A 14,711-nucleotide genomic window follows, 5' to 3' on the forward strand; every position below is an offset into this window, starting at 1 on the left:
CTAGTTCTTTTAATATTTACTTTTGCATAATATTTGTTATGAAATTCTGTATTTTTTTCCCTAGCAAAGTTGCTTCAAAAGATACTTCATATAGCAGTAATGTGCAGAACCACAAATATTTTAGGATGTATGAATTTCCCTGTTGCCTAGAAAGAATGATATAAGTTGTAACTGGTAAGCCAAGATTTGTTCTAGAAACAATTATGGTCATGGCATTTGTTTTATTGAAATCGAAAATTTGCATCATAACCTCGACATGGTTCATTGAGTTCTAAGCTGCAATGCTTTAGGAGTTCAAACATCACCTATAAATTATGATTGTTTGAAGCCATCACTTACGCTATGTAAACATATGGAATATGAGGTTTGTAGCAAAGTTGTGACTCAATATAATACGAAAAAATTACCAGACTGATGCTACATGCCCTGGTACATCAAGACTTCACTCTAACATAGAATCAAGCCAATCAATTGCAAATTACTACATTAAATGCTCAAAGATTCAAATAAAGAGCTTACATCCATAAAACCAGCCAACACAACAATTGCAACTAGTATCACTCAGCAGATATATGCTTCAATACAGCATCTGTAGACTTCTTCGCGAAATACTTCTGCCTAAACTGTACATAAGGATAACCCATAAAGGAAAGGAAATGTGCAGGTTTTGAAAAGGAAAGTATTTCATACCACACTTGATTCTTGTCATCCAGCTCTACTGAAAAGCGTTCTTCCCCGGCCTGTGTGTGCAAATATCAAGAACTTTGGTGAAATAGGCTACTTTAGAATCCCTATGATAAAATGTTATTCACCATAAAATGCAAATTCAACAGCTGTCATCTCACCTATTGTGAATAACATTCCCTAGCCATCCTGGTTGGCATTCACAATTCGGGGATTATGAAAGAGAAGGAACCTTTGAGTATTCAGACAAAAAGACATCACTTATACCCAGGTTATCAAGCTAAACAATTAGCTCACCCAAGAATTTCACTACGCCAGAACACCCCTTTAGAAAGAATTCAAAGCTCCTACATGAAAAATCATGATCCCTGACATTCTCTGACCTGAATATGTTTAAAACTGTACCTCCACGGCTCCACCACAAATTTCTCAACTGGGATTGGAGGGGTGTGAAGGACCAGAAATGATCAATGGGTTTGAGATTTCTTCTGGAGCTCTAATTCTACAGGCTAGAATGTGGCAGAATATCTAGCTTTTCACATTGGATTAGAGTGTGCAGCCTGAAGCATTTGGGAGAAAGCATCCATATTCACTGATTCAAGAGTGGCTATTTCAGGTGTCTCAGTTACCCAATATTAGAGACCTGTTCACTTGGTTAAGCTAGCAAAGGAAAGTAAGTTAAATTTTGATATTTTTATGTATCACATATTTTCTGAACATGGTTTATCCTGAACCTATGTGCCTAGCAAACCTAAGCACGACTTGATTTGTGGTAATCTAATGTTATCCCTCTAAGCTTTAACCTAAAAAAAGGCCACAAAATTTTTGTGCAGTTTTTAGATCTTGCCAAGGAAAGAAGACCCCAATGAGACCCAAATGAGTGAGTGACCAAGTAACTACCTTATCCTAACTTAGAACCAATAAACTGCAATTTGGTTCTACAAACCTATGTTCTATATATTGGTTTTTTTTTTTTTTTTTTTTTTTTTGTTGACACAATGTTCTATATATTGTTATTGTCCTTCAATATCAACAATAACTGACCAAACTAGTAGTTTTACAGCAATAAGGAAATCCACAGCCAACATTCTGGAACTTCCTAAACATAGCATGTGACGCAATTCTGGATATACAGGTCTGATGTCTCACAAATATTTAATTCATTCAAAGAATCCAAAACTGATTCTTCAAACCTTAATATTCAAGTATTTTAACACATTATTGCCATTGTAACATGATAGGAGGAGGGTTGAAGGGAGGGGATTGTGGGGAAAAGGAGAAAAATAGTACACAATTCAATCACATACCACTAGAATAGAGCAAAGTTATTACAAAATTCAATCATGTATGACATACCACAAAATCAGAACAAAGGTATAGAAGAGCAGTGAAGAAGGAAAAGACACTGACCAACAGGTGACCTTTAAGGGTGCCACTACCAAAGCTGAAGGAGGCTTTCATTTTCCCAGAACGCTTGTTTTCGTTCACATACACCACCTGAAGAGGCATCATCAACCATGGAAGGAACTCCTTGACACAAACACAAAATTTTACCCCACTTTTGACCGGAGTTGTAGGTTCAACGAATGTCCAGTTCATTTGGAAATGCCTGTATATACATGACGATCAGGGAAATCAATCAATGAAAGATATTCACACTATCTAAATCATGAGTACAGAACGAAACTACCTCCAATTCTGAAGTGCATTCTTTCCTTTCTCATATGTCTCTTGACCGGAACCAATTAGAACACGAGCATGATTTAATAAAAAACCCTCTTCTGATAACTGGTCATCTTTCTGCAGTGAAGATATTGACCTATCAGTAGCTCCTATGCGTTTAAGATTATAATTGAAGGAATCAGTCCTGCAAATAGCATAAAAGAAACAAAAAGAAATCACCTTGAGAAACAGAAGAAAGTTAACAAAGGCATAAAACAGAAATTAAAACCTTGATTTACTTTTCCAAGCAAGCCTTTTGATCTTTCAATGACGGACGATTCCAACATAGGAAAACCATTCTTTCCTGTCAAAAGCATTGATGTTTTTAGATTTAAGGAGTCAGCTCAAACTATGATGCAAAGAAAAAAACTTGTTCACAAAGAATAAGATGAATGAATAAACACGAAAGTAAAAAAAATAAAATCACCCCATTATCATTAAAAATAACCCAAATCATTGATAAAAATCACCCATATCTTCATTCTCTTGAATGAAATTTTCCATATTTATAAAATACATTCATAAACTAAAAACTAATTCCTCCATTTCTTAATACATGCAACATCATATTTCATTGGATTTGAAAATATTTCCCAATACATGTATCATTTCCTTCAACGGAAAGGGCAACTTTGTTAAAACTCGTGAAATTTCATCTCTCTCCGCTCAATTGGAGTTTACATGCATAAAGAAATGATTCGAATTTTCTAAAAACAGTAGTTCAAAACCCATTTCTCATTTCTACAATACATCAAACAGTTGGTGTCCAATGCTCATCATTTAACAATCCAACAACAGCCCCAAATAAAGGAAAAAAAAAATGCAATCTTTATGCAAATCAACAACCAAATTATCCAAGTTACCAATAAATTGAACAATATTTCATAATTAAATAATAAAAATGCTATAATATTGAGAATTGATACAAATTTTAGAGTAAAGTTGAGAAGATATATGCAATAAGATTCAAACCAAAGAAGATTGAAGAAATTAAGAAAAAGAGTTTTACCTAATTTAAATTACCACCGATGAAGTGATGAGTGGTATGTGGAAGTAGTGATAAATTTAGAGAGAATAAGTCATTTGCTTTTTGTTTCAAGACCAATAAAATGCACGAGCAATTCAACTAAGGGTAAGGTCTATTCTAATTTACTGAATTGAGATGAATTGAACTGGAGTGAAATGAATAGAGCTGAAATGAAATGTTTATAAGAGAAAGAAATTAGGAACTGAATTGAACTGATTGGAGCTGAACTGAATTAAACTTAAATTAAGTTGAAGAAAACAGGCCCTAAGCCATTAAGGAACCGTACATTTATCCGAAATAAAATTTGATCCTATTTGTTACTACGTGTTAAAAAACGATCAATCTGAAAGTAATTTTAACAATATTTAGGTACCTTTGATTTGTACTCCATGTTAAGTTTAATTGCATTTTAATGTGTGTTTTTAAATGGACATAATGATTATAAAAAAAACTATTTTTAGTGTGTTTATTAAGCGACTGGCCAAATTATGTGATCGCTTGTAACAAAAAAAAAAATGGAGTGACCTCTATAATAATAATAGAGTAACCATTATACTGATATATTAATATCTTATTATACTTATTGAATAACCTTTAAATAACAAATTAATCCCTACGTGGCAGACAAAGTAGCCTCTATATTACTACTAAGTAATCCTTATAACCCTCCTTAACACTAACCGAATAATCTATGGTGGTTAAAACTTCTTTTTTCTTTTTAGTTGACACGATTCTTTAGTCACGTTTGCCAATGCACAAGTTTAACGATTAATATCTTTAATAACCGATAGACAAAAATTATAACGTATGGTGACGAATCTAACAAAATCTCATATGACAATATTTTCCATTCCGTAAACATCACAAAATACGATCAAATATTAATGAATGAATAGCGCTAAAGTCAAAGCGTGTCAACTAATAAAAAACATAAGTAATCAGATAAACAAAACAGAGCTTTAATTCCTTTGTGTATATTGTTCATTGTTTTACTATCTACAAAACAATGAACAATATACAATATACAATAATGAGCTTAGTAAAATAAATATGTTGCAATTCATCATAACCAAAGGAAAAGAAAAGTGTTGCAATTGATTTGAATTGGAGGGCATAAAACATTTAAAAACCAATTTGACCCAATAATTTTTGTAACAAATAAAGTCAATAAGCCGTTACAAACAATCTATTAAACTAGCCAACATTGCCAACCAAGGCCACTGCCTCCAAACCAATTTGACCCAATAATTTTTGTAACAAATAAAGTCAATAAGCCGTTACAAACAATCTATTAAACTAGCCAACATTGCCAACCAAGGCCACTGCCTCCAAACCAATTTGACCCAATAATTTTTGTAACAAATAAAGTCAATAAGCCGTTACAAACAATCTATTAAACTAGCCAACATTGCCAACCAAGGCCACTGCCTCCATACCCCCCCCCCCCCCCCCCCCCCCCCCCCCCCTAATCACCTACCTCTCTATTCATGTATTTCAACTATATGACACTTTTATAAGAGGCTATCGTACAGCTATTAACATACCAGATTACTAGTAAACATACATGGAAAAACAGTATGTAGCTAAACTAGGTGCAAAAACTAAATGTCATCGCTCCAAAGTCAAATTCTTGATGTCATCTAACTCCGAGAAAGTTCTGAAAACAGCATGAGATCCATAATCTGCAGAATAGATGAATAACATCAGAGATAACATTCCAAGTTATTTTACACTAGCATGATGATATAAGAGTCGAGACGCACCTAAAAATCTGGACAGTTGAGCTCCTAATCACATTTAAATCTTTGTTATACCAACTCTACAACTTGCAAGTGTTACTTGAAATTTTCAGTGAAAAAAAAAATCCCGTTCTGCATGCAGAGAAGTGCAACTATAATTAGATTAAAGATAAAACATACTGTAAGAAGCTCTGATTGGAATTGTTACTATATGGATAATGTGTCAATCACCTATTGTAAAATTAACGAAGCTCGTCATGGTAGTCATAATCGTCTTCATCACTGAAAATTGTACTATAGAAAACATATGGATTATCAATCATCTCTTCCAGTGAAAGCCGTCCATCTTTATCTGTATCAGCCTGAGATACATGGAGCAGGGTTATTAGAACTACCAAAGACATATAGGAGGGGAAGAGGAAAAAAAATAAAAGACTACTAGGCTAACTTGCAGAAATCAGCAGAATACTCTCCACCACAACCCCTTCCAAAAAGGAGAAAAATGAGCTGGCTTAAAAAAAAATTGCGGATGGTAGCAATACCAACAGCCAACAGTGATATTAACAAACATAATGTAGATTGTGCTTACCAACAGCCATGATTATAGAAATTACAGACAATCCAGCACTACAAAAGGAATGGCTTAGTCCAATTTCTTTGATGGCAGGGAGATGATTTCCGACTTTCAATGACTTACTGCCTACCATTTGTTCATGTAGATTCACAATTTATCAACAACCAATAACTCATTCTCGCCTATTCAATTCTCCCTTCTCTTCTTTTCTATTGTGTCCCTCTGCTTATCAATTTTCTATCCTTTCTTCTCATCTTCAGTCCAACTATGTATATCTAGGCACTAGGGTTAGCATTTGAAATACACTAACCCGGAAATTCGGGCTGACACCACCAAGAAACAGCATATAAATATTAGAAATTTGAATTCTCGGATAGGCCAAAGGTCACAAAAATTTCTATCCTCCCTCAAATTTTTTTTCGCTGTTAAAGCTTTTCTACTCTTTGATTTACAAATGAAATTTATTCAAAAACTGAGGATGACATAAATAACAGACAGAAAAAATGGGCAGCTGCTCTTCGAAGTGAAAATTCACATGCTGAATTGACGGTGTGACAAAATCATTAACCTCAAACCATTATCAGTAAACTCCTCTAAAACTTTATTATTGACTCCATCGAATCTTTAGCACCAACATCATCGCTTATCAAAATGAGTAACTCCATATATTTGCATGGCCAGTAGCGGCCTCATTTAGTTATCAGCATCACATTTTATGCACAGTCAATAACACCGTCAGTTTCAGTACCCCCAGATATGCATTGTCAGTAACTTCATTTAATCAGTCACAACATTAACAAAGGAAGACTAGATTGTTGGGTGGGACCATTGACCACAAATTTTCAGAAATATATCACCAGACACCAACACCTAAATTAAGCTTATGCAAAAACAAGGTTTATCAAGACCTGTTGACCTGTTGTGGATTATATTTTAGGTGGGAGAAAAAAAAAAAAATGTAAAAATGCGAAATGTGTGGGTAATTGTATGATACGTGTTACCGCCACATGCCTCAACTTTACAGAACCTTGGCAACTCAAAACAAATTATGCTTGTAATAAGCTTTTTAGTGATTCCAATAACATTAGTAAACTTATAATTTACTTATGTGGGAGTTACAAGCTGTAATTCTCTACTTTAATGAAGTCATGCTGAGGTGGGTAGTTAGTAATTTGTTTCACTTTATTTCCAGATTCTGCTGTAATAAAGCTTTGTAAGCTCTTCTTGTATAAAGAGGTTTCCTCCCTCCTTTCATTTAATGAAAACAATAAGATAGCCCATTATGAGCTCTGATTTTCACTCTCCTGATTATAAGAGGATTCATACCTAAAAACCTATTATAACTGATAAATTTTAAATTATTTTTAAAAGGAAGTTGAAATCCTAATCAAAATACTGCATAATCGAATGGCCTTGATTTAGTCTATTGTAGTAGCAGTAGCTTTTCTTATGTGGTTGAATTCTCCCTCTACCCAAAATAAGGGGCGAGAAGTCTACAACAACTCAAGCTTAGAGGTTAACACACTCCAATTTAGCATTACATCAGACAAAGACAAACTTAACCATTACGGCCTTCCAAATAAGGGTTGACAGATGGGCAACTTATAGAAAAGGAGCTTTGTAGGTAGCTATGAATAAGCAGCATGTGAAAGAGCCAGATGAATCATCATTTCACTCATGAGTTCGATGAGGATGTTCACAAAGCTCCCCTAACCACTTACTAATGAGGATCAGTTCTAAAATGGAAGTTCCAAGAAGAGTCAAAGCCATAAGAGCATGACGAGCAGTAATTATTAAACTTACAAACTAAGAATCATTTAACAATGTTCCAAAAGAGTTAAAAAGTTCAGAGTTTGTTTTGAAGCGTGCTAGCATTAAACAATTCAAATAAATATACAACGCCTAAATAAGTTGATGAGAAACCTAAACTTTAGACCAGGGCTCCTCTTTTCACACTGTAACTTAATGTTAGAACACATCTACATCAAATGTAAAACATTATAAATTCAGGTAATCAATTTAAGAACAGCTAGATAACATCCTACCTCTAAGAATACCATAGCTTGTAGCCATATTTCAACGAGTTCTACACAGCTGAGTCTACTATTTCTTTCTAGACTACAGTCTTTCAAAAGCCAAACTTGACAGCTGGAGAACTGATGATGACTTTGCCAATTCAGCTATATGCATCAAACTGAGCAAACTAGTAATCAAATGCTTTCAGCAAAGACAATGATACCATGACACCAACCAACCACACCACAATCACAAGTCACCGGGTGATAACTCAATCACATGTTACCAACCTAACACTACAGTTGCTAAACATGATAAAGAATTGAAGCTTTAGCAGTTAGCAGAATTCTGAGTATCATACAAAAGTAAAAACATAGCATAATGCTCTCACAAATCAACACTGTTCTAGCGACAAGTAGAACTTAAAGCATAAGAATAACAAAAGTTAAGTTAAAAGGAATACCTGAGATATGATGTAATCTGCCTGTTGTTTGGCATAGTAGCGTTCTGAAGGATGAAGCTTATCAATTATAGGTAACAACTCTGGGTCTGACAATAACCTGTAAGCAGAAATATGTCATGTTTTACCCTAAAAAATTACTACATGCCATAAATAGAGAGCCCTAAAAATAATAAAATTCAGAGAGCCCAAATCAACAGGAAAATTAATCTGTAATACAAAGTATGTGGGAATGAAAAGAAGAGGAGTCCTGCATATATAAAAAATCCAAAGAATTTTGAGATGTACCCATCACCATCTTTGTCAAGCTCATTAAACAATTTCCTAGCAGCAGGAGTTTCAGTAGAATCATCTAAATGATGAGTAGAATTGTGCCCATGCCCATCTTCTTCGTAGTTTCTCACCAAATCAAAAAGCCCATGGAAAAATTCGCTGAAGTTGACCTTGCCATCTTTATCTGTGTCCCTTTCCCTGCAAGTTAAAAAGGACACAAGAAGATCAGAAAGATCCTTGACCATCAAGCCACAAAATCCTATGGCAAATCTAGAACCAGTTAAAATGTTTCTTAAAATATAGACATACACCACAACATATACACCATCAGACAAAAGTTACGAAACGCACGATAGTCTTATTAAAATTATCAAGATAGGAACATTGTTGCAGCAAAGTTCCCAGTCACATCAATGCTGTTCATTAACAAGATATTTGAAAGAATTTCTGAATTAACTGTGTTCTTAACCCACAGAATTCATATTAAGAAACTAGTATGCATCAATAAAAGATTCAAAGGCAATGAAGTGACTCCAAAAGTGGCACTCAAATGAGGGGAAAAGAATTTGAAATTGAATCATTGATTGGGTTAAGAGCCTGATTGAGGTAGACTGAAATTTTGGTTGTCCTTTTAGAATGTACCCAGATTTCATAGCAGAAACCCTTCCCCTTTGTCTAAAATGGAGAGGAACATCAACATTATATCACAGCACACATGACATACAGAAAAAGTGATCTTTGTAAGCTCAGCAATTGCAGCTTCATAAATGGACAATCATTCAATAGCATTTTCTTGCAGACACGAGACAAAAAAGAATAGCTTATTTCCGAAAAGATTCATTAAACATACAACGGAACCAACTTCCTAAACTGGTATATTATTGCAAGGCACCCTATCAGTTAACGGTATAGACTTAGTGCAACCCATTGCAGCATGGACGAACTTCAGAAATACTCCGTGGGAAACATGCGAAAAGTTTTGAAGAAACTCAAAAGAACATAAAAGATAAGACAAAAATATGATAAAAGGATGTCTGCCAGTTTGAATAGAGAAAACTATTCAACATACCGTATTTCCTCTTTGCACAGCCACTGAAGTAACTTTGGGTTCTTTGTATCAGCAGGATGCAAGAAGCTATCAATTACAAAGAGAATGGATTAGGAAACATATGAAAAACCAGTAGCACCCAACGACACAAGTGAGAATTTTAGACAGATGTAACAATGGAGCTTACTCCTTGAACTCTGTAATATTTAAAAGACCATCTCCATTTATGTCAGAAGCATTGAAGTGATCCTCTCTCCACCAACCCATTTCGTATCCAAAGGTATTATTATCTGCAGAATTAGATGTTATTCAGTAATTAAGGCAAAGTTTATAATAGATATGGTAGCAGTTTAACACTAGCACCTGGATAAATGGCAAAATATGATACTTGTAAAATATCAAGATTCTGAATGGAATTCAAACTGTGGATATCGAAAAGATCGAACCAAATAAACAATTGAAACTTCGTACTAACACCCTTTTCCCATTAAAAATCAACCCAGTAACATCAAACAACAATGTGAAATGTGAATTTTGCTGGCAAGCACAACCAACATTCATGCCCCTGGGCATAAGTGGGTTTAGAATGTAAAGCACAAATATATCAATCAACTCACTCAATGGATAAATAAAGCCCCCACGACCCTAACAAACCTTACAACTCATGACAACACTAAGTAACTCTGAGGAATGGCCTACAACAATTGATTTTAATGGTTTAGTACATACACTTGATGATCTTAGGCACATTAACAGATATTAATCAAGACTTGAGGGGAAAAAAATGAAAACGTGTACAGAGATTAGCGGTATTGACGACTATAAAAGGATCATAAAACACTGTATTTCTTTGCACATCTTGTTAGAAACACTGATCAATGGGGTCCAAGAGCTATATGTATCCAGCAGTCAGAAAAGTATCAATTGCAAACAAATCTGAGATAAATCTAAGCACAATATCAACTTTTGGCTATGTTCATTAAGCAGCAATTACTTTGTCATGCAAGAAACTTGCTCAATTAGGCAATTTGATGGTGTGACTATCTCATTTGCATTAAGGGGTCCATTATCAATTTACCATAGCAGTGTACCAAGATAAACCAATATTATTACCAATAGGAGTCAGCGCATCAAAAACTTCAAAATGTGAGTAAAGAATATTTAACATATACAAACCCCTCCCTCCACCAACCCATTTCATATCCAAAGGTATTATTATCTGCAGATTTAGATGTTATTCAGTAATTAAGGCAAGATTGTAGTATTATACAAGTAGTAGGTATGGTAGCAGCATAGCACTAGCACATGGATGAATAGCAAAATATGTAAAATGGGAGTAATACTCCATAAAATATCAAGATTCAGATATTCTGAATGGAAATCAATTGTGGAGATTGCAAGATCAAACCATATAAACAATTGAAACTCAGTACCAACTCCCATATTCCAGACTTCCAGTTAATATATCAAGTTATCAACCCAGTCAAATCAAACAACAATATGAAATGTGAATTTGGCTGGCAAGCACGGCCAACATTCATGCCCCTAAGCATAAGTGGGTTCAGAACGTAAACACAAATACAACAACTAACACCCTCGATGAGTAAATTAAGCCCCCAAAACCCTAAAAACCATTACAACTCATGACAGCACTAACTCAGTAACAAATTAACAACTACAGCAATTAAAGTCAATAATTTGGTACGCACACTTTATGATACTAGGCACATTAACAGATATTGATAAAGTGTCAAGGGAAAATATAGATTGAAACAGATACAGTGATTGCCAGTATTGATATAAAAGGACTACAAAGGATCACAAAAAATTACTTTTCTTTTTACATGTTAGAACTTAGAAACACCGAGCAATGGGGTTCAATGGCTATATGTTTACAGCAGTCATAGAAGTTATCTATTGGAAACAAATCTGAGATAAATCATAAGCACAATATCAACTTTTGGCTATGTTCATCAAGCAGCAACTACTTTGTTATGCAAGAAACTTGCTATTAGGTCATTTAATGGTGTGACTATCTCATTTTCATTAAGGGGTCCATTATAAATTTACCATAGCAGCGTACCAAGATAAACTAATATTTTTACCAACAGGAGTCGTCAGTGCATCAAAAACTTAAAAGTGTCTGTAAAGAAGATTTTGCATATACAAAGCCCTCCCTCTTTATTTTTCCCCCGAGTAAGCTCTAATTTCAAACTCTTTAAAGATATATTTCCTTGATAAGCAGGGGACTTTGATTGTTAAAAGATTATCCAACAACATAACTGCCAAACTCACTAAAACCAAACTAGATTCAGGATTCACCTGCCCAGCATCTAAAAATCAGACCTTTACTGGAAACAGAAACTATAACTTCCCAACCATCAAGTAGCAATAATATCCATCAAGAACAATGTAATTGAATCAAGAAAAATGTAATTGAAACAAGAGAAACAAACCAAAATGTTCTCTGTTAACCCACCAAGACTAAAGCAAATTACTCAAGTCACACCTTAAAACCTGCATTATCTTAGAGACCTTGATCCCTTATTTTCAAAATCACTGAAAACTACCAAACCCTAGACCACACCATTCAAAAATTGTATCTTATTTTCAAAATCACTGAAAACTACCAAACCCTAGACCACACCATTCAAAAAAAAAAATGTTGCATATCTTAGACAAAGCAATCACATAATTCAGCATCTTCAATATCAAACATAAGCCACCAAGAACCCAAAACAAGTCCTGCACTTGAAAAAAAACCATAGTACATTATAAACCCTAATCAATTTCAGTAAAACCAGCCAAATGTGATCAACCCCATCCTAAACACTACCACCACCAGTACACCACACACCCACTAGCCCCTTTGAAGCCGTTACGAACCGAAACATTCTTGGTTCAATTTCAACATACATTACAGATTCACAAAAACAAATTCAACATAAAAACCAATCAAAAACATAAAAATTGGAAAGAAAGTAAACCTGCAGATTTAACCCAACTAGGAGGCTCATACTCAGAAAACGAAACAAAGCCATCACGATTCTTATCATGTAACTCCATCTCCCTTTGAGTCCTATGATAAACCTCCGTCTCAGCCTGCCGCAAATTCCACTCAGTCAGCTCATTTTCCGAGGCATACCCATCAATGGGGTCCACATCAATCTTCGGAAACAACACCAACAATCTACTTGTCACATTAAATCTCTCTTCATCATTCAAATACTCTTCAGCATCCATGAAATCCTCCCACTCCGGCTGCTGCTCATACCCTGGAGCGTGATGTTCTTCGACACGGCCGTGTTGATGATGATCACTCTCTCTCTCCTCCCCGTGCCGGGAAAGTCCGGCGATCTCCTGGTGGTGCTCCTCGAAGTACATCCGCTCCCACTCCTTATCTTCGCGGTGGCGCTCCATCTCCGCAACCACCGGATCGAACGCAACTGGGTCATGGTGATGGTGGCGGAATTCGAAGTGTGGGTCAGGGTGTTCAAGGTGGTCTTGCGATGTGAAGGTGAAGTTTGACCGGAGTTTGAGGCGACGGTGGTTGGTACGGCGGTGATTGCGGTGGGTGTCAGGGTGGCCGTGCGAGTCGTCACGGGTTGGTGAACGGGAGAGGAAGAGGAGGAGAGAGATTCCGATGATAATGTAGAGAATTATAGATAGTTTCACCATTGTTGGGAAAGAGAGAGAGAATGGAGTTGACAATGTGGTGGACTGATTGAGATAAAAATGGAGGAGAGAGAAAGAGAGAGGGTGGTGTGGTGTAACACGGGGTAGCCGTGCAGATTGATTGTTGCTGAAGATTGAAGGCAAATCTTGAAGTTTGCTGGGGATTTTGTACGTACTAAACTAGTAGTATCCTGATTTCCTCCTACTAATCTTTTGACTTGCATTTAATTTAATCACAAATTTTGGTTTCTTAATTGTTTAATTAAGGTGGAAGGAAAATGACAAGCTTGGGTTGGGTCAATTTCTTAACCAGCAATAAATGACAAGCGTGATGTTCTTCTCTAATAGTCTTATACTCTTATTTGGCTAAAGGATTAAGGACTAAATGACGGCCGTGTCACTTTTGGTTTGAGCACTAAAGGATTAAGGACTAAGAGCCCAAGTTTAGAGATACAAATACAATGGTCTTATACTCTTATTTGGCAATTGGCTACTGGATGTTAGTTGTTTCTCTTAGTTGGTCTGATTAGCTGTTTGTAGACCTGTCAATTTGGGTCAACGGGTTAGGTTTGGGTCAAATTTCGGGTTGTTTGGGCCATTTAGTTCAAGTGGTTTGAATAGCTTGGATCATTACAAATTATGATAAGTGGGTCAAATTGGGTTATTTGGGTCAGGTTGGGTTCGAGTTTTCTCTCAGTAAAACGAGTTTGGAATCGGATCGGGCTAGGAATTGACAGGTCTAGCTGTTTGTATTGGTTTTTTTATGTTGGTTGTTTGACTATTGGCTTTTAATAAATATGTTTGGTAAATATGATAAAATTGGGTTGGACTGGCGCTCAGGTTAGTCGAGCCCATCTTGACCGGGCCTAGCTATTTGCTTATACTTGTTCATAACTCATTTTTGGTCATCTTTGTTGTTGTATAGCTGTTGTATGCACCAATTACAATTACTGTATAAGTATTGTGGAAGGTCTTATATTGCAGGGCCGGGTCATCTTACCACGGAGTTTAAGTTGCAATTTCAATGAGTGTCGTATATGATTAGAAGAGTATCTTCTTGACATACAAGGGGCCATTTGTAATGATCTTGCAAACTTGATGCTTTAATAAAATGCTATGCTTTCGATTTGTGTCACAAAAAAAAAAAAAAAAAAATCTACCAGACTACTACTCTGTATTAAAAACTAAACATTCAAATTAAATAATGAAAATCATGTAGAATTCCTAGAATAAGAAATGAGAAAAAACCACTTTGTAAACTCTTTATGTAGCTTTAAATCTGTCTCAAAGTTCTCAACTCCCCCCTTGGTTAATGTTTGTAAATAATGATCATCATTTTAGTTTCTTAAGTTACCAAGCATGAATTCTAGAAAATAATGGGATCATCGTAGGAGATTATATGTACAACGTATATGTGATGTGGCAGCTTGTGAAAACCTTATTAAGGATTACAACAATGGTGTTTAATTTTAGTTATATTGGTGCATAAAAAG

The 14,711-nt window shown here is 35.4% G+C and overlaps 2 protein-coding genes across 4 annotated transcripts; both read right to left on the bottom strand.

The window, feature by feature from the left end:
• Positions 1-396: 396 nt before the first annotated feature.
• LOC145587293 (UPF0548 protein At2g17695-like) lies at positions 397-3,513 on the bottom strand. 3 transcript variants are annotated; one of them, XM_081644026.1, is made up of 6 exons: positions 2,834-3,253; positions 2,646-2,710; positions 2,375-2,551; positions 2,095-2,293; positions 691-740; positions 397-623 (listed from the first exon to the last, which is right to left on the bottom strand). In XM_081644026.1, the coding sequence occupies exons 1-6, from the start codon at positions 2,861-2,863 to the stop codon at positions 578-580; spliced, it is 567 nt and encodes a 188-aa protein (XP_081500152.1). In that variant the 5' UTR covers positions 2,864-3,253; the 3' UTR covers positions 397-577. The 3 variants fall into 3 exon arrangements, with proteins under 3 accessions (XP_081500152.1, XP_081500151.1, XP_081500150.1); XM_081644025.1 differs by lacking the exon at positions 2,834-3,253 and adding an exon at positions 3,416-3,513 and having other exon boundaries at positions 397-740; XM_081644024.1 differs by having other exon boundaries at positions 397-740; positions 2,834-3,115.
• Positions 3,514-4,898: 1,385 nt separating this feature from the next.
• Positions 4,899-13,370, bottom strand: LOC145587294 (uncharacterized). Its single transcript, XM_081644027.1, has 8 exons — positions 12,531-13,370; positions 9,731-9,833; positions 9,565-9,630; positions 8,511-8,693; positions 8,226-8,322; positions 5,404-5,534; positions 5,197-5,304; positions 4,899-5,115 (listed from the first exon to the last, which is right to left on the bottom strand). Exons 1-6 carry the CDS (start codon positions 13,219-13,221, stop codon positions 5,415-5,417), a joined length of 1,260 nt encoding a protein of 419 aa, XP_081500153.1. The 5' UTR covers positions 13,222-13,370; the 3' UTR covers positions 4,899-5,115; positions 5,197-5,304; positions 5,404-5,414.
• Positions 13,371-14,711: the final 1,341 nt, after the last annotated feature.

The sequence above is a fragment of the Chenopodium album genome, chromosome 17 (assembly GCF_948465745.1).
Source record: "Chenopodium album chromosome 17, dcCheAlbu1.1, whole genome shotgun sequence".
NCBI classification, from domain to species: domain Eukaryota; kingdom Viridiplantae; phylum Streptophyta; class Magnoliopsida; order Caryophyllales; family Amaranthaceae; genus Chenopodium; species Chenopodium album.